The sequence below is a fragment of the Eublepharis macularius genome, chromosome 3, assembly GCF_028583425.1.
Source record: "Eublepharis macularius isolate TG4126 chromosome 3, MPM_Emac_v1.0, whole genome shotgun sequence".
NCBI lineage: Eukaryota > Metazoa > Chordata > Lepidosauria > Squamata > Eublepharidae > Eublepharis > Eublepharis macularius.
The window spans coordinates 187,094,152-187,113,608 of record NC_072792.1 but is presented as its reverse complement, the minus strand read 5'-3'; the positions used below and the strand labels follow the sequence as shown (position 1 = coordinate 187,113,608).

Here is a 19,457-nt window from a genome sequence, read left to right as displayed (position 1 = left end):
AAGTATCATAAATACTATAAACAGCTGAGTTGATCACATAATAAATACTTAATAAATATTCTAAAACCATCTTACTAAAAAGTCAGAGAGTTAATAATTTACGGCACAATCAGGCTCAACAGTCCAACTTGGCGTCCTCACGCACAGTCCACTTGTTAACAGCAGGAATATAAAGACTCCGCTTCATTACTTGGTTCGTTGTATTGTGACGTTTTGATTTGCTCCGTTACAACTATTACACATTGATTTGACTTTCCATATTTATTTCTGCTTATTTGTATTTCTCCTACTGGTGTGTTTTCAACCTCTGGATCATTCGCTCCGAGTGGGGGTCCTCTCTCCTTTTTGCAGCCGCAGAATACCCGGCACCCAAATGGCATCTGTTGGAGCTGCCCCAAAGCGGGGTGCCTCCACCCCCCCCATCAGCGAAAGGCTTCCAAGCAGGGGCTCCTCAGCCCTTGAGATCTCCCCACCCCTCCCTCAGTGGGGGGGGGGTCATGGTGGTGCAGGAGGCATGCTCCAGGCCAAGGGCCAGAGGCCGAGCAAGCAAGCCCTGCTCTGGCTTGGGCAGGGCCCTCGACCCGGGTCAGGCGGGGCCAGCCGGGGGCTCCACTGGTCCAATCCAGCAAGGTGGCTGTAGAAGCAGGCAAGCAACCCTGGGGGCGGATTGAGGCAGAGCGCCCAGGGGACTGATGAAAAATACTCAGTGCTTTATTTCAACTTGGGGGAGAAAACACAATGAAAATATACATCTGGCCATACAGTTTCTCTCACACACACACCTCCACAGAGCAGCACACCAAAGGGCACACCGGGCAGACGCCGCGGGGATGCGTGCACCAGGAAGCAACTGGGAGCGGGATGGGGAGGGTGGGAGAGGAGCGGGGCTCTGTAAACGGAGCGTCTCAGTGCGGTCCAAAAGGTCTGGCTGGGATGCAAAAGCAAGCCACGGAAAAGATTTCAGTGCAAGGCAAGGCGCCTGACTCTCCGCAGGAGCGCCAGACCCCAGGGCTCACCCACAGATCTCCCAAAACTGGCATTCCTGCTTCCCTCCCCCCCTCGCCTTGGACCCAGCTCTCCACCTGGCTTTCCCACCAAGAGACCCTGAGACCCTTACAGGAGTTTGCTGGGACAGGAGTCTGATCCTACCAGCTCTCCTTCACGTGAGGCCAACACCAGATGGGCCTTGGGGGATGCCGGCAAGGGAGCGCCTCTCCAGCCCAGCCAAGGGTTTCATGCTCCTTTGCTTCAGGAACAAGGGAGAGGCCTGGGCTGGGAGCCAGCGGCCTTGGCCAAGGGCATGCGTGAATGCCACGGAGTGGATCCAAAGGGTCACGGTCGCTACTGCCCTCGATTCGGCCTCCTGTTGCACGCACCCCAGTTGTGCCTGTGGGTGTAGGCCTGCCTCTCCCCCACCCCCTGCCTAGCCCCAACCACCCGAGGCTCAGCGCGTGAGAGGCTAATGCCCCATCCGGCAGGGCTCACGGCAATCTTTAAAACACTCAAAGTAAACTGTATAAAACGATCGGTCCCTCCCACTGTCTGGGATCCTTCCCAGAGTCGCAGGGGGACAGACCAGGGAGCAAACGGTGTTTTGAACTCGGCCCCCTCTGCAGCGCAGATGTCTCCACACACAAAGTCAGTGCAGAAGTCGGGGGGGGGGGGTGCAGCTGCTTTCCATCAAGCAGCCCCTCCCTCCCAAATCTTTACAAAGGGCTCCTTTGGTTTGGCACTCTGCCCCCCAGTTGGGCAACAGACTGGAAAAAGAAGAAAGCTGGCCAGAGGGAAAGGGAGAAAGGGCGGAACACTCTGGGTGGAAGGAGGTCGGGCTGCAGTTGCCCAAGGCCAGGGAGACAAGCCTCACACACCCCGGCTGAGCAGCTGCAACCACCGACCGCTACTGCCAAGCCCCAGGTCAGTGCAGCCACAAACGTCCCTGGCCTGAGCTGACCAGCAAGGAATCTCCTGTTCTACAGGCGCATCGGGGTTGCGGGGAGCAGCAATACTCCCCCCCCCTGCGAGTTCTCCCATCCTGGGTAAGCAGCAGCAGCAGCAGCAGGCAGGCCGGGCTCTTCTCTCTTCTTGTTCCATTCGAAGTGTCCCAACGGTCCAAAGAGCAGCTGGGCTCGGCATGACATTTGGTGGGTAGCCAGACGCAGTGGGCCACGGCCCTGTGCCCTTTTCTGGGTAGGAACCTTTGCAGCCTCTGCCACACGCCTCCATCTGTGGGGTGCACCGGCGCCCCTCTGGAAGATCAGCTGCTTGCTGCAGGCTGGGGCTCCTCTCAGGGGACTTCCATCAGGTCCGTCGGTCAGCGGGGAACCAGGGCGAGGACTCTGCTAGAAGCGCTTGTCCTCTGGTTGGGAACTGACCACCAGCTCCTTGTTGCCAAAGTCCCACCAGGCCGTCATGTGGAATGCCATGTTGGAAAGGACTACCAGGTACTCCAGCAAGGCGAAGATTGTGTAAACTGGGGAAGGGAAGATGCAGAGGGTGAAGGAACAAAGCATAAAGGAGGAGACGGAGGCTCAGTGCTAGAACAAGTCCGAACTCTGCGCCAGCCACCGTAATCCCGCCACCTGAATAGATGACATGAGCTCCATACATGCTCCGTTCAGATAATTTACCCGGGGGAGGCCCCCCCACTCCTGTCCTTCATACAGTTCCGCAGACACTGGACTTGGTCTTTTGAACCTTCTCCCATCATCCCCAAGGACTGCAGACTTTTTCCCTATGAAAGGCGAACCTCGGCAGGTCGAACCCAACGCCAAGTACACAACAGCGGACAGTCTGGAGGCTCAGGGCCTCCACGGCTGCACACTGACAGCTCTGAGCACGAGCAAAGCTCTTTGCATCTTCTGCAGCTGCTGGCCCCTCCAGAAGTTAACCAAGCGCAGGATATGCCATTTGCCATAAGGACTAGCAACTTGGATTTCTTGGGGGCAGGCGAGGAACACGGCTCCGTGTTTTGCTGGCTATGCTCCATAGGATGTGCCGCCTTCATATCCCCTGAACACAGCCCAGGTTAAAACCAGCCAGGAGGAGGCAAGCCCGGCCCTGCTTCCTTCCCCTGACAGGGCTTGTTACCGGGCTACCTGCCCTTGGCACCACAGGGGCCACCAACAGACATCCGTGGGCTCCAAAGCCAGCCAAATCTCTTTCTAAAGTCATGGCTTCTGGTTGTGGAAATAAGCCTGAAAATGGTGATGGCTCCCCACCCCCTAGCGGGAAGCTCCTGCCCCCCAAATCATTTAAGAGAGAATAAGGGGCAGGAACACGGGCCTGCCTTCCGGGCTGCTGAAAGCATCTCTAAGCACACCCAGGGAGCACTCCCAGCTGGAACGGAACTGCCCCGTGCCTCTTACCTCCAGGCTCACAGTACCAGATGTGTCGGAAGTAGAAGCACACGGCCACCAGGAAGGCGAGCAGGTTGAAGAGGAAGAGCCACAGCTTCCACTTGTAGGACTTGTGCTCCTGCAAGAGGGGAGGGGGAGCGGTGAGGTCACCCCCCTGCCAGGGCCAGCTCCCTGATCTTGCCACGCACGGCCCACCCCGGCAGCCAGAAGGCCGGTTCCGCCCGGCTCTCCCTGGAGTTTTGCCTGGGCCAGAGCTCACCCTGAGGGAGCACGGACAGAAGAACACACCTCACATGCTCAGGGGAGGCACAGGGGAGCTGGGAGGCGGCAGGAAGTCTGCCAGCTTCCGAGTGGGGCTTGGACTTCTGCCAGAATTCCAACTGACCTCCAGATCTGCGAAAACAGCCGCTCCGGAGGGTGGCCTCTATGGCATCTCATCTCCATCGAGGTCCCCCCCTCCTCAAGCTCCATCTCCCCCAGGGCTCTGCCCCCAAACCTCCAGGAACTGGCAACCATAGGTGGCATGGACTCTGAGCAGGGCAAAAGGACTCGGCACTCTCCAAGCCAGCTGGCAGGTCAGGCCCTGAAGAAATAGCACCGTGCAAGCAACCAAGCCCGAGGGCTCCCAAGGGCGCCCCCCCCCCCGGCCCACCTGGCCGCAGCCCTTTCAACCGCTGGCCTCCCAAATCAGGGGTGCGTTGCTGGGTGGAAGGAAAAGCAGAAAGACCCAGCAGAGTTGCCGGGATTCTTTTCCTTTTTTTAAAATTAGCATTTCCGTTCTGCTTCCCGCTCAGGCAAGAACCAGGAGGCCAAATGTTTTGTTCATTCTGATTTCATCCCTGCCCTTTCTCAAGGGCCACCAGCACGGCCCTCCTTAAAGCAGCTCTGCCCAGAAAGCACCTTGGGCGCAGAGACCCTCACCTTGCCCAAATTAACCCAGCCAGAATTAGAACTCGTGTCTGCCCTAAGCTCCATCTCGCACTCGAGGCTGCCAGCTCAGGGCCAGCATTTAAAACACTCGCACGTGGGAAGCCCCTCCCCGCCTCCCCTGCCCGCCCAGGAGCAGGAAACTACGGCTGCAGAGGAACTGCCAGGAACGGCTCCCAGCTGGGGGAAAGCAGCACAGAGGGGGAGGGCCTCCTCCCTGGGCTCTGAGCAAGCACGCCGCTTGTCCAGGGGCTTCCTCCTGGAGCCCCAGTATCGGGGAGGGAAAGGGCCCCATCCACCAGGGTCTGCCAGCTAGAGGACTGCCCCAGCGGCAAGTGGAGCCCGTTGTGTCTGTGCACCCCCTTCCCTCCCAAGGCAAGAGCGGCATTTGCCACCCCTTTGGTAGCAGACGATGGGCTTCTCACACGGTGATGGCGCAAACACCTGAGTGCTGCTGGGGGAAAAGCTGCCAAGCATTGCTAGGAGTCCGAAGAGAGCTGTGGTTCTCGAAAGCTGATGCAACTGACGAAGAGAGCTGTGGCTCTCGAAAGCTTCTGCTACAATAAAGTTGGTTAGTCTTAGAGGTGCTACTGGACTCTTTACTATTTTGCAACTACAGACTAACCCGGCTAACTCCTCTGGATCAATGATCAGTATTTGTGGGAGATCCAGAGGTCAAAGATGGATTTCAGCGGAACCCGGACTGCTTTTGCTGCCAAAAGGAAAACTGGTTCTTGCCAGAACGCAGCCCTTTGCCAGCCATGGAAAGAAAAGCCCCTTTTCATTAAGATGAGCAGAGAAAACAGAGGAGAGGGAGGGCTGGTGCCTCCATGGGACCTGCATGGCTTGGGGTGGGGGGGCAGGCTCTTGCTAGCCCCGCCCCAAGCGTCCGCCTTCAGGCCTGCAATCCAAGCCACACGTCACTCAAAGAAGTGCTGTCACTAGTGGAATTTCACTAAAAAGGGCCTCCCCCCCCACGCACACACATGCACGCTGCTGACTGTGGAGGAGGCCTGCTGGTTCCCCCTCGAGAGCCGCCAGCCCCAGCAAGGGCTGGAAAAGCACGAGTCATCGCTTTGGTGGGTTTCCTGACTCAGCGTCATTGAGGGCAATGGAACGCACCAGCCGCAAAAGAATGGGGGGTGGCGGCATGGTGGGCAGGTCAGGAAGGAGGGGAGAACCGAGGGGTTGTCCCCCCCCACACCCCCCCCCAGCTACGGCAGGGGGTGGGGCAATGCTTCCTTCTGCCCCCCGGAAAGCCTCCAAGAGGCTGGGTGGGGGTGGGCAGAGGCATGAAGAGCAGGAGCGGCTTCAGGGGGAGGAGAGCAAAAGAGCTTGCGGCCGGTGGGGGGGGGGATCCCTGCTCAGCCCTGGAGCTCCCTGGGGGGGGCTGTGGGCCAGCTCAGCCTACCTCACAGGGCTGTTGTGAAGATAATACAGGGAAGGAAGAAGCCAGGCTGCTGCCCTGTGCTCCCGGGGGCAGAGAAAGAGGGGTGGGATGGAATATATTAAAAGCTCTCCCATGTCTAAGGGGGACAGCCGGCCAACAGCTCCTAAAAGCTGGGTGCGAACCCTACCCTTGCCCTGGATCATGACCCTCACGGTAGCCTCTTCTGCGGCTGTTTTTTAGTATCTTGTGAGCCCACCCTTCGCTCCAAGCAGCGCAGGGAAGCATCCAAGCTTTTCCCTGCCTCATTCTATCCTGCCAACAACCTTATGGAGTTGGCTAGGTAGAGGGAGAAAGAGGGGCGCCAGGTCACCCGGAGTCCTTTGTTCATGGCAGAGTAGGGATTCGAACACAGCCCTCCCAGACCCTACTCCAGTGCTCTAACTACTAAACTCGCGCTGTCTCTCCGTGCCCGCTTGAAGTCCATCTCAGCCTCCTAGGCCTCGCTTCCGGCATGTCTTTCTGCGCCATGCAGCTCTTCTGCTGCCTCTCCTCCGGTCTAGGCCTGCCTTTCTTCCCCCCCCGCCCCCCCGGCCCCCACCCCCAGCCACCTTCTGCAGCTGAACCTCCTCTGGCCCCCCCCTCCCTGCTGCCCCCCACCCCTGCCCTGCCCTGCCCTGCCCTGCCCTTTGGGCCTGTGCCCCTCCCCTCCCCCACCAACACACTGTCAGGGCTCGGCCCAAACTCCAGGGCAGGTGTCGTCGGGAAGCCCCACCCTTCAGTTCCACATCAACAGCGGAACTGCCCGGGCGGGAGGCAGGCAGAGGCAGCCGCAGCAGCCACACTCTTACGTAAAGAGCTCTCACAGGAAGCGGCAGCCGCCTCGGCACACCCCCTCACTTTCAGGAGGGTGGGGGTGGGAAAAGTCCCCTTCGGCCTCTGGGGCCCCTCCCCAGGGAGACTGCAGCCCCTCCCTCCACTCCACTCCACTCCCTGCCTGGCCCACCTGATCTCCCCACAGACCCCTGGCTTCTTCTGCCCCCTTGCCTCCAAGCTACCCTGCCCACGCACAATCCCCCCCTCACTTGCATACACACAAAGCGACAGCATGCAGGCGTCCTAATCCAAAGGCCCCCGGACGAAGCTTCTCCTATCAAAGGGACCCTGTGGCACCCCCCACAGATGCTGCACTACTGGCCAACCAAGACTGGCTGGTTAGTCCAAGTGCCTCGGAGCACGTGCAAAAGCTCACACACCTGGGATGAGAGGGCTGAGTTTTGGGGGCAGCAGGTGTGACTTCCAGAGAAGACCAAGTCCCTGTGAGCCTCCTGTTATAGATTCAGCCCCTTCAGCACCAAAAACAACTGACCGGGGCGGCCAAGAAACTCTCCTAGGTTTCAAAACCGGATCCTCTTGCAAAAAGAGTAGGAGCCACGGTCAAACGTGTCCTGCCCTCTGGTGCTAAGCAGGAACACTGCACCTGAGCCCCAAACGGCTTGCGACGCCCAGACAGCCTCTTCTGACAACGTGTGCAGGTTAGAACGGGCCGCTCTCGCTTTCTCCTGATATGCCACCCCAAGGGTCAGAATGAAAGCTGGCCAAGGAAAACCCTTGCTTAGGCGCCAATGCTCAGCCCTGGCATGGGCGCAATAACTAACCAGCCCTCCCCAATCCGACCGCACAGAAGGGTCGTCCAAAGAGGCCCCAAACCTCATCCGGCCCTTCTGCATTCAGGAACGCACCAGAAAAAAAGAGAGGAGGGCTGGGCTGTCTCTCCCTCCCCCCAGACCCCCTGGGTAGCCATGGAGAACTGGCAGTGCCATCCTAAGCACGCCTGTTCAACAGCTGACTTCCAGAAAACTGTTCTTAGGATTGCCCTGTAAGACTGCAGCACTGTGCAGGCAGGTGTCGGTCAGTGCTGTCTATTTGGACTATTTGCCGTTCCGCCTCAGTACGTAAAATGGGAATGGTCGCCGTGCGCTTCACTGGACTGACATGAGAGCAAGCATAAGATGTGAGGAACAGCACAAAGGTTCGAGGAGGCACAACGTGGCACAGAGGCAGGAGTGGATGGAGGAAGCCTGGGTTCTAACCCCTGCTTGGCTATGAAGACCACTTGGGGAGGGGGGGGGGGTCAGGGCACTCTACACACACCAAAAATAAGAGCCAACAAAGACAGAATTAAGGGAGTGGTGTGCAGAAAACAAGCGTGGCAAATCTGATTCCTCCAATGTGACGCCACGTAACCTTCCTTGAGTCTCAGTGGAAAAGGTAGGCAGGAAATAAATAAGCCCTTTGCTGACCTCTGCCCAACATGGGCTTCAAAAGCACAGAACCCCAACAGCCAACGGACAAGGCCACTGGCCAATCACCGCCCAAGCAAGCCATCAGAAAAGGAACGATATCGTACCTCCGGACTTACTGTGTGTTTCTTCGTCATTCGCCACAAAACACAGGTCAAGAACATGTGACTGAGGGCCGCCGCAACGAAGATGATGAAGGCGTTTCCGTGAATCACTGCAGCGAGATAAGAACGAGCCGTCTCAGCACGGAGCAAGGAAGCCGCGGCTGTAAGGAGGGACTGGGGCAGCCGCCCCCTCCAGAATCAGCAATGGGTCACGGAGGCCGCCCACCAAGACGCCCTCCTGCTCAAGCCATGGGGAACGCAAGAGAGCAGAGAAGTTGAGCTGGCGGAAGCTGAACCAGTGGGCAGTGGGGAAACAGGTGGGAGACATGGCAGGAGCCGGGGCCAGCCAGCTGGCAGTCGCCAAGCCCATGCCAGGCCTCTGAGGGCAGGGTCTGACCGCTCCCCCGGCCTCTCATAAAGCCAAGCTGCTTCAGCAACGCTCCCCAACTGTCAAAAGGAAAGAGGAAAGCTGCAAGGAGGGCAGGAGAAGGGCCCACCGCACCAGCCACTGACGGGGGTCCTGTCCAGGGAGGAACTTACTGTAGTTTTCAGAGAAGGAAACGTAGGACAGGAGGAGGAGGGCGACGTTCTCCAGCAGGTTCAGTGCGAAGGCTGCATTGCACAGCCGCGGGTAGCTGGGGCGCAGGCAGTGGCAGCCACGGTAGTGGTTCCAGTAGACAACGGCCACAAGGAAGCGGGGGGCCGAGTGCATCCCGATGCAGAAGCGCCACATGTAGCGCTCAGGGGTTTCCACACCGATTGCGGCGCTGATGGAAGGGAGGTAGTTGGAGACCTGCCGAAGAAACAGAAACCCTTCTCGCAGCGCGCCACCCGTGCCGGGGCGGGCCTCTCCTGCCCGTGCCCTGCGACCTCCACGTAGATTTGGGGGCGGCGCCTGCAAGCAGAACGCTCCCAGGCGGCATTTCCTAGCGCTCTGCCGCTGGCACGGCGCCTTGTGGGGTTTCACCTCCGTGGCAAAACTAATTCGGTGGTTACTGGTGACAATCTTGGGGTTAGGATCCATTTTTAACAAGCTTTGTATCGATGGCTGAGATTCTAAGGGTTTGTTGAAGTTACTGACGGGCCGGTAAGCTGCTATGACTTTTGAGATAAGGCAAGGAGGAAAGACATGTCTGGGAAAACGCTTAAAGCTGACTTACGCCGCAGTAGGTGGCTGTGGCTTCATGAAAATGGAAGAACAGAGACCAAATCACGCAGAAGAGGAACCCAAAGAGCGGGCAGCACACCGTCCCGACAGCCAGGGTGGTGAAACGGAGCCGGAAGAGCGTCCCATCTCGATCCAAAGGCAGCGGCACCTGAAGCAACATGCCGTGGAACCTGCACATGGGGAAAGACAGCACCTCCCCTGAAGTTTAACATGAACCGGGGAGAGCGGGGAGCTCGCCTTCTTCCACACGTGGCTGCGGAGAAAGGGCCAAAAGTGCACCAGAGGTTTATCTGCTTAGCCAGAAATCAAAGAGGGCTTTTGGCTGACCAAGATTTAAACGCTACGTGCAGCTCTTCTTTGCCCCCCTCCCTGCCTACCCCCATTTTCATCAACTAAAAGAGTCGCTCACAACCTTTTTGATAGCGTGACTCATGTATTTTCACTCACACTGTTGTAATCCGTCTAGGATCTCAAGTGAGAAAGGTGGGCCACGAATGCATGAATGAAGGAAGTCCAAATTGACTTCATATGCAGGGCCGTATTATTCGTAAGACTGACTCGGCTGAAGCCCATCAATTTTTTTGCTCAGGCGCTGCTACCTGCGCCCTGGACTCCAACGGTTAAAGGCACTTTGCACTCTGCGCCGTAGCACTACATGTACGTATATATTTATCCATATATATACTCTCAAAAGTATACTATGTATATTTGCATACATTACTTTAATGCCATATTCCTTATCAGTTCCTTTTTTGTCCACATCTCTATTCCAATACTCAGGCAAGAGTAATAAAAGGTGGGTGCATGTGCTCGAACATTCCCACGGGCCATTGGGACCAGCCCAAACAGTTGGATCTAGGGCTATGTACTGGGGTCCAGTACCTACCATACCAGGCTCAGGCTGTCAGCTGCAGTGGGATGAAAGATCAAAGTGCTGGAGGGGGCCCGAAATGCCGGAAAGCCTAGGGGCCTGGCCGTGGGTTAATATGGCCTTGTTCATATGGTGAGTGACCCATCCCCATCTGGCCTAAAAGACTAAGAAGTGGCCGGGGGGGGGGCGGGGGTGTTGAGGCGATGTGGGAAGATGTCAGCAAAGAGGTGGGTGGCAAGCGGCTCAACGCAGTACTGTTGTTTTATGGTTTTAATATTTGTATTATATTTTTATAATCTGTTGTACCTCGCCCTGAGCCCGCTTGTGGGAACGGCGAGTTAGAAATGTAATAAATAATAATACTAATAATACATCTCCCACACCAGGCAGAGGGCACTGAGGTAAGAGGCTGGGCTGTTGGAAGAGCAGTGCCAAGACACAGCCTGCATTGGCACCCCCCGCCCCTTCTCTCCTGCTCTCCCTCTTCCAGGCGCTGAACTGCTCCCACCCACTCTCCAACCTCTCCCCGGCTTCTTCCACCTACTATTGTAAAGTTACTACCTGCCAGACAGCTTTCCTCCTCCTCATTATTGTCGCAAAGGGGAAAGCGAAGGCAAGGATGTGAGAAGCCGGAAGGGAAGGAGAGAAAGGGGAGGGTGCCAAGGGCAGCAGCCACCATTAGGGATGGCTGCCCTGTGACCCGCTTTCAGAGGCTCCGTGATCCACAGATTGGGAAACATTGAACTGAAAAGAAAATCGTCCCATCACCTCCTCCAACCTGTCACCTCGCCCACCGTGTCTCGTTATAAGATTCTGCCCTATCTGGACACAGCAGCATGAAAGAAACTGGTGTTCGGTGGCACTGCCAAGCGCTGGCAACAGGGGCAGGGGCCGTAGCAAAGGAAGAGGATGTGAGAGGGATGCCCCACAGTCTTCACCCAGCCCTCTGCATCCCTGGACAACCGAGTGCAGAACTGAGCTTCAGGCAGGGGCAGGGGGGGAGGCTTGGTTAGGGTTGGGCGGAGTATAGCCTCCCTTGACCACACAACCTCAGCCATGCTGTCTCGAGCTACTACGCAGCCTGGAATTCAGGCAGCAGCGGCAGCGGCATCTCAGGTGTCAGGGCTTGCAGCGGCCACCGCTGGGTGGGGCACTGGGACACTGGACGGTCTGCTCCTGACATCAAAGGGGGGGGGGGCAGGGATTCTGCAGGACCCTGCTCTGTGGAAGGAGGGGCAGTATACATCACCCAGACTCCCTCTCAATCCACTCGCTGGCCTGCTCAACCTGTGCCACTCACCCTCTTTGGCCTCTGCCACCTCCTCCTCCTTCATCCACTCTCCTCCTTGCCTTTGCTCTTGCACTACTCTGCTCTCACGCCATCACTCCTTACTCACACCCACCACCTCAGAGCTCTTCCTAGCCACCTTATAGGGTTTCCTTCCTCCGCCCCGCCCTCCTTCCAGGCTTGTTCCCTCTCCTGACTTGGCCCAGCTGTGCCTTCCCTCAGGTGTTTCCCTCCTACCACTAATCCCTTCTTGGCTTCCTTGCCTTGCTGGCAGGGTGGGGTTGAATGCGAGCCCTCCCCAGCTGAGGTCTCCTTGGCCTTGCTCGCGAGGAGCTGCCCCAGTAGGCCTTTGAACTGCTGAGCTTGCCTGGCCTTGCTCGCGAGGAGCTGCCCCAGTAGGCCTTTGAACTGCTGAGCTTGCCTGGCCTTGCTCGCGAGGAGCTGCCCCAGTAGGCCTTTGAACTGCTGAGCTTGCCTGGCCTGGCTCACGAGGAGCTGCCCCAGTAGGCCTTTGAACTGCTGAGCTTGCCTGGCCTTGCTCATGAGGAGCTGCCCCAGTAGGCCTTTGAACTGCTGAGCTTGCCTGGCCTTGCTCATGAGGAGCTGCCCCAGTAGGCCTTTGAACTGCTGAGCTTGCCTGGCCTGGCTCACGAGGAGCTGCCCCAGTAGGCCTTTGAACTGCTGAGCTTGCCTGGCCTTGCTCATGAGGAGCTGCCCCAGTAGGCCTTTGAACTGCTGAGCTTGCCTGGCCTTGCTCATGAGGAGCTGCCCCAGTAGGCCTTTGAACTGCTGAGCTTGCCTGGCCTTGCTCACGAGGAGCTGCCCCAGTAGGCCTTTGAACTGCTGAGCATGCCTGGCCTTGCTCACGAGGAGCTGCCCCAGTAGGCCTTTGAACTGCTGAGCTTGCCTGGCCTTGCTCATGAGGAGCTGCCCCAGTAGGCCTTTGAACTGCTGAGCTTGCCTGGCCTTGCTCATGAGGAGCTGCCCCAGTAGGCCTTTGAACTGCTGAGCTTGCCTGGCCTTGCTCATGAGGAGCTGCCCCAGTAGGCCTTTGAACTGCTGAGCTTGCCTGGCCTTGCTCATGAGGAGCTGCCCCAGTAGGCCTTTGAACTGCTGAGCTTGCCTGGCCTTGCTCGCGAGGAGCTGCCCCAGTAGGCCTTTGAACTGCTGAGCTTGCCTGGCCTGGCTCACGAGGAGCTGCTCCAGTAGGCCTTTGAACTGCTGAGCTTGCCTGGCCTTGCTCATGAGGAGCTGCCCCAGTAGGCCTTTGAACTGCTGAGCTTGCCTGGCCTTGCTCACGAGGAGCTGCCCCAGTAGGCCTTTGAACTGCTGAGCTTGCCTGGCCTTGCTCATGAGGAGCTGCCCCAGTAGGCCTTTGAACTGCTGAGCTTGCCTGGCCTTGCTCATGAGGAGCTGCCCCAGTAGGCCTTTGAACTGCTGAGCTTGCCTGGCCTTGCTCATGAGGAGCTGCCCCAGTAGGCCTTTGAACTGCTGAGCATGCCTGGCCTTGCTCATGAGGAGCTGCCCCAGTAGGCCTTTGAACTGCTGAGCTTGCCTGGCCTTGCTCATGAGGAGCTGCCCCAGTAGGCCTTTGAACTGCTGAGCATGCCTGGCCTGGCTCACGAGGAGCTGCCCCAGTAGGCCTTTGAACTGCTGAGCATGCCTGGCCTTGCTCATGAGGAGCTGCCCCAGTAGGCCTTTGAACTGCTGAGCATGCCTGGCCTGGCTCACGAGGAGCTGCCCCAGTAGGCCTTTGAACTGCTGAGCATGCCTGGCCTTGCTCATGAGGAGCTGCCCCAGTAGGCCTTTGAACTGCTGAGCTTGCCTGGCCTGGCTCACGAGGAGCTGCCCCAGTAGGCCTTTGAACTGCTGAGCTTGCCTGGCCTTGCTCATGAGGAGCTGCCCCAGTAGGCCTTTGAACTGCTGAGCTTGCCTGGCCTTGCTCGCGAGGAGCTGCCCCAGTAGGCCTTTGAACTGCTGAGCATGCCTGGCCTTGCTCACGAGGAGCTGCCCCAGTAGGCCTTTGAACTGCTGAGCTTGCCTGGCCTTGCTCATGAGGAGCTGCCCCAGTAGGCCTTTGAACTGCTGAGCTTGCCTGGCCTTGCTCGCGAGGAGCTGCCCCAGTAGGCCTTTGAACTGCTGAGCTTGCCTGGCCTTGCTCATGAGGAGCTGCCCCAGTAGGCCTTTGAACTGCTGAGCTTGCCTGGCCTTGCTCATGAGGAGCTGCCCCAGTAGGCCTTTGAACTGCTGAGCATGCCCGGCCTGGCTCACGAGGAGCTGCCCCAGTAGGCCTTTGAACTGCTGAGCATGCCTGGCCTTGCTCATGAGGAGCTGCCCCAGTAGGCCTTTGAACTGCTGAGCTTGCCTGGCCTTGCTCGCGAGGAGCTGCCCCAGTAGGCCTTTGAACTGCTGAGCATGCCTGGCCTTGCTTGCGAGGAATTGCCCTGGCCAGCCTCTGGGCTGTCTGCTCATTGCTGCTGGGTGGGGCTGCCCATCTCCTCCCCCAGAATGCCTGTGGCAGCTCCACCTGGAGGGGCTTGGCTCCTAGCCACTCCTGAGCCAGGCTGCTGTCCTCTAGCCAGTGTGTGGCTCTGGGCTGTAGTGGCTGCTTCTCATCCTTGGCTGGTAAGGGCTCTGTTTGGGCTGCTGCTGGGTCCCATTTCCCCTGCCTTGGCCCCTTTCCTCTGGCCTGCTTAGCCCCCTCTCTTCCCCCTGGAGGGTGGGACTGGCTGGTCTCTCCCTGCTCCCTCCAGCCCTCTGAGGCTTTGGCCTTTCGCCCCTTCCCCCTGGAGTGGGCAGGTTCTGGACCTGGTTGCTGGCTGGGGTGGTAGGGCCACTGCCTCCTGGTTGCCTCCCACTGCTCCCTTCTGGCAAGTCTGGGGGCTGGGACGCAGACCCCAGACACCAGGCTCCTAACCTCCCCGGACAGATCTGGTTTGTTGGTTCCAGCTCCCCTCCCAGTAACCCCTGCCCAAGAAAGCAAGAAGCAACTGCTGGCAGTCCACGTGTTGCCAGATGTGCCAGACGTCTTATGAACAGTGCCAAGCGTTTGGGGGCACACGCAGGAGAAATCCTCGAGAACGACAGGCAGGCAGTCGCTGACAAAGGCATGCGTGGGAGAACGTGCTGGCTGGCAGGAAAAGGGAAGGGCTCCTGCTTCTCAGCAAGGTAACTTCAGGTGGGCAGCCGTGTTGGTCTGTAGTAGAAATGCACGACTTGGGCCCAGCACTACCTTAAAGACCTACAAGATTTCCAGGTAGGAGCTTCTGAGTCAAAGCTCTTTGTACCTGACGAAGGGAGCTTCGACTCTCTAATGCTTACACCCTGGAAACGCAGTTGGACTCTAAAGTGCTACTAGACCTTATCTTGCTCCGCCTCTACCTTGAGCCTCTTCTCAACAAGGGCTACTTGCTTTGGCCCTCCTTGCTTTAGAGCAACAAGTGAGGAAGACAGAGCATCCCTCCCGCTCAACTGGTCTACCCGGGAGCTTTCCCCCACTCCCTCCACTGGTTTACGCTGAAGTTTTCCTTCCTTTCCCCCATACAATAGTTTAGAGTCTTAAGCATATGAGGACCCCACAGCAATTGCAGTCAACAGGTTTTGGCCACATCGCCTTGACTGTGTCCTCCTCCGAACGCCGTTCCCCAGAACTCACCCAGGTTCAGACCGTTCTTTCAGTCTGGCCTGCCCTGAATGACACCCAGCCTGAATTCCTGTCTTTGGTCATTTCTGTCTGAACGGCCATCTGGCCTGAGCCCCAAACTCACCAGTTCACCGAATACTACCACCATCTCCACCACAGAATCACAGGGTCGGAAGGGACCCCCTCCCCGGGGTCATCTAGTCCAACCCCCCGCACAATGCAGGAAATTCACAACCATCTCCCCTCCCCACTTCTCCCGAGACCCCTGCTCCAGGCCCAGAAGCTGGCAAAACAGCTTCACTGACTCACTGGCTGAACTGGCCTGGGGGAAATTGCTTCCTGACCCCAAAGCGGTGATCGGCAAATTACCCTGGGAGTGTAAGAAAGGGCCACAAGAACTAAGCACTGTATGAACCCATGGCCGAGCCCCTAAGCTTTCAGGTATTTCAGGCCCCCTCCGGCACGTCAATCTTTCACCCCACTACAGCTGACAGCCTGACCGTGGTAGGGCAGGTACTAGACCTCAGTACATAGCCCTGTATCCATTTCGAGGGTCTCCTGAAGAATTCTATTCTATCAGCTAGCTAGGGGATGTTATGCCAATATAGATTAAGATCATATGTCCATAATCAATACTGAACAATACTAGGCCTAGCTTCTGTACTCTCTAGATGAACTTTTAAACTTTGCATGAACTTTCAGGGTATTCTTTCTATGTGTAAGGTAATTCAGCAGGTGTGCTTTCATCCTTTGACAATTAATTAAAATAGTGGACTCTACCGAGATTGATGTTCCTCTATCAGAGATTCAACCAATGGTGATCGCCCAACTTAACTACTCTTGACACTTGTTAGAGATTTATAGTTTTCTTTTGCAGTTCTGACTATGATATAATTTTTTAACTAATTGGAAGGCTGTACTATGAAATTATGAATATTCAGTGAAGTGTCAAACCAATCAATATTTGTTTGTGCTATCATGTGAATAGACCCTAAATATTTACATATGATGAGGTATATAATTGCAAACACAGAAAGAATAAGCAGGGTACTGATGGAAGAGATCTCTTGGGAGAATCTAGGTGAGAAACCATTTCTACCTATGTATTTCATAGAAACTTTGAGCAATGTAAACTTAGGATTTATTGAGAAATGTTAGTGAACTTATTTCTTATTGCCTTTCTATGTTCTGTTGTTATAGGATTCATATTAATAGCCATTTATATTTTGATTGCTTGCTTCATTAAAAAACTAGGGTGTATTTTCAATAAAGTGAAATAAACTCTAGATTGGTGTGTGTGTGTTTGATGGGGAGTTGCAAAGCAATATTGAACCCTATATAAATAAATGTACTGATAAACAGCTGGTTCAAAGAACTTATCTGTTTGACAGGTCTAAAGACTAACTGCTTTCGGCTTCCCCGGAGAGAGATCCATCTTTCTCTTGGCAGGTTGAAACTTAGTTTTAGACACGGGAACTGACTCGTTACAGGGAGCAACAGGCCAAGCGAGGGACCGGGAAACCTGTAACACAGCCTTCAAAAGCACGAAGGAAGGGACCCAGGGCTGGTAGGGCAGCAAATCTAGACAGAAATACTCCTACTAAAGAGCAGAAGTGTAGGAAAGCATTGCAATGAATGGGACTTCCAAACAAACGAGTCTGTTGTTGAGGCACACTCACTGCGTTATGTTCAGACATGCAACCTTCTCTTAGGGGAACGCTCAGAAGAAAGCTGTTCTTCTTGTCGGCAGCCCAGCCTTACTCCACGCTCCTTAGGACATCGTGAGGTCGCTTCCTTCTTCCTGTCTGAAGCAGTTTTTCAACTTCCAAAAAAAAAGAGAGAGAGAGGAGAGATATTTTTTTAAAAGTAAGTAACACACACTTCGTTCAATAAAGAATACTTGCTGCTCTTTCAAAAACCGGAAGGCAGGCTGCAACTGGGAATGGGGACCGGCAGAGGAAGGAACAGGCCAGATAATCAACCGTCGCCTTGTTTGATTAGCAAGATCGGAGTCCCGTTGTACTCTAGAAACCAACAGGAATCCCAGGGTGAGAGCTTTTCAGAGTCGGAGCTCCGTCAGACCTCGAAAGCTCACACCCTGGGAATCAAGCAGGTCTAGAAAGTGCCACGGGACCCGAATCTTGCTCTTCTACTGCAGACCAACCCGGCTGCCCTCCTGGAACTCTACGGTTTAGTTTACCCTGTTGCTGGCAATCGAAGCATAAAGCAAAGCTGGACTCAGCCTGTGTCTGCACATACCTTCCCTGTCTTGCTTTAGACAGCAAGAACCCAGCAGGCGTTGTCTGTGTCTTCTTTAAAAGGCACTTGCTGTTTGCATAACCAGGCAGGTTCGAACAAGGAGCGGCTGGCAACACGTGAGGCTCTGGCGACGGAATGTGCCAATCCCTGCCTGGATCCACTGCACCGGGCATATGGCTGGGACGTGGTGCGGGCTCACGTTCTTCAGCCAGGCTCAGCCCGTTGCTCTTTCTTGACCAGATTGCTCTCCTGCCTTTTCTCCCAGGAACCCAGGCCACGGCTCCCTTTGTCAAGCAAGACTGAGAGCTTGTCTTGTGACCAAGGTCACTTCTCTCCAATCCGGACATAGAAATGCAATTCGGTTGGTCGGCGGCAGGTGTGAACCTGGTGAACTGCCAGGGTTATTATGAGCTGCCACTCAGTCGACAACTAACTCCACTTAGTGACGAGATCTGAGCAAGGAGGGCTTCTTTCCCAAAGCTAGGAGTCAAACATGGCTTAGATTCCCAGTTGCCAGAAAGAGAGTATGCACTCCGCGGACCGAGGTGCCCACACGTTGCGTCCTGGCTAAACGAAGGAGCCGAAGTTGTTGGTCTTGCGTGCCCTGATAATCATCCGTCTTGACTAAATGTCTTCTGACTGAGCCCCAGTGAGCTTCGAGGCCGAGGGGGGATTCAAACACGGCTCTCCCCAGTCCTGGGCCCACACCCTAACTGCATCACCGCTTTGGCTGTCAGCGTGAACTGATTTCCTTTACTTTAAGAGCAGCCAGAATGGCCCCTTGTGGGGCGCATATTCGAGACTGCATCACAGAAGCAACAAGGCTTAAAACCACAACACAGTTGTGCGTCGCACAGCGAGGATGGGGGCCTTGCAGAGAGCAGGTTGGGCTGCGCCAGCTGCCTGCATGTCCTGGCACCCTTCTCTGCCACTGCATCCTGCTACCTCCAGCAGGCCTTGTGGACGGCAGACCCCCGAGATTCGAACTCTTGCACAGCCCGTCTGGGATGCTCCGGATGTGCCCGGCCTGCTTGCCAACATCTCCTGCTCCCCCTCTGGGGAGGCAGGTCCAGGCGGGCAGCCGTGTGGTCTGCAGCAGAAGAGCGAGATTCGGGTCCAGGAGCCCCTTACAAGGTGTCCAAGGTCCACGCTTCCCAGCCTCAAGGCTCCCCGGCGCTCGGACTCTCGACAGCTCCTACCCTGGAACTCCCGTTGGCTTATGAAGGGGCCACCGGACCGAAACTGGCTCCCCTCTAAGGAGGGGGGTCAGCGGCCTGGAGGAAAAAAGCCCGGTCCAGATTCACGCCCCCCCCCTCCCCAGTGCCCTGAAAGGCCCCGGCCGCCCATTTCCACACCTGTTGCCAACTGCCAGGGGGCTCTCTCCAGGCCTGTTGGCAACGCTCCATGCGACTGTAGCCCTTGCGCTGCCTCCGGGCGAGGAGGGGCCCCGGCACTGCCCGGCAGGGGGCGCGTGTGGGGGGGGGGGCTCTTTGGGCGGACGCCCCCCAACCCAAGCTGCCAGCCGGGGCAACGCGCTGCCAGGCAGCCGAGGGACCCCCCCCCTCGCCCCCTCTGGCCGCCGCCTCGCGGGCAGGGGAGGGCCGGGGGCGCCGCGCCGCGAGGCTCCCGGGAGAGTCGCCCCCGCCCCGCTGCGCGCTCCCGGGAAGGCAGGCGCCAGAGCCGAGGCGGCCCCCGCCGGCCCCACTCATCCGCCGCCGCCGCCAGCGCAGCCGCCCCGCCTCGGCCCCTGCCCGCCTCCCTCCCTCCCTCCGGAGGCGGCTCCCCGCGCACGCCCCGCCCAGGAACGCGCCGACGGGCCCGCGCCTCGCTGCGCCCCGGGAGCCCCCCGCCCGCCCCGCCGGGGCTGCGTCCGGGGGGGTCGCTCAGCCTCCCGGCCGGCGCGATCCCGCCGCCCAGCAGGCAGCAGCCCGGGAGAGGCCGGGCACGTCGCCCGCGCTTTCCAGCGCCATCCGAAGCAGAGTCGCCCCAGGTGGCTTGCAGGGGGCTCCGAGCAGCGCGACTCTGCGTCGGATCGCGCCGGTCGAGGGTCAGCGCGCCCTCCTCGGGTACAGCGAGGCGGGGAGAGCCCCGGGGGGACGCGGAGCCTCCTTGTGCCCGGAGAAGGGGAACTCGCCCGCCGGAGATCGGGCC

General features: G+C 57.4%; 1 protein-coding gene across 6 annotated transcripts; it reads right to left on the bottom strand.

Annotated features, from left to right (window-relative positions):
• Positions 1 to 690: 690 nt before the first annotated feature.
• On the bottom strand, positions 691 to 18,999 carry LOC129325846 (post-GPI attachment to proteins factor 2-like). 6 transcript variants are annotated; one of them, XM_054973788.1, is made up of 7 exons: positions 18,662 to 18,999; positions 16,727 to 16,869; positions 9,238 to 9,415; positions 8,618 to 8,870; positions 8,081 to 8,187; positions 3,366 to 3,474; positions 691 to 2,470 (listed from the first exon to the last, which is right to left on the bottom strand). In XM_054973788.1, exons 3-7 carry the CDS (start codon positions 9,403 to 9,405, stop codon positions 2,340 to 2,342), a joined length of 768 nt encoding a protein of 255 aa, XP_054829763.1. In that variant the 5' UTR covers positions 9,406 to 9,415; positions 16,727 to 16,869; positions 18,662 to 18,999; the 3' UTR covers positions 691 to 2,339. The 6 variants fall into 6 exon arrangements, with proteins under 6 accessions (XP_054829763.1, XP_054829765.1, XP_054829764.1 ...); XM_054973790.1 differs by lacking the exon at positions 18,662 to 18,999 and adding an exon at positions 17,307 to 18,636 and having other exon boundaries at positions 8,093 to 8,187; XM_054973789.1 differs by lacking the exon at positions 18,662 to 18,999 and adding an exon at positions 17,248 to 18,635.
• Positions 19,000 to 19,457: the final 458 nt, after the last annotated feature.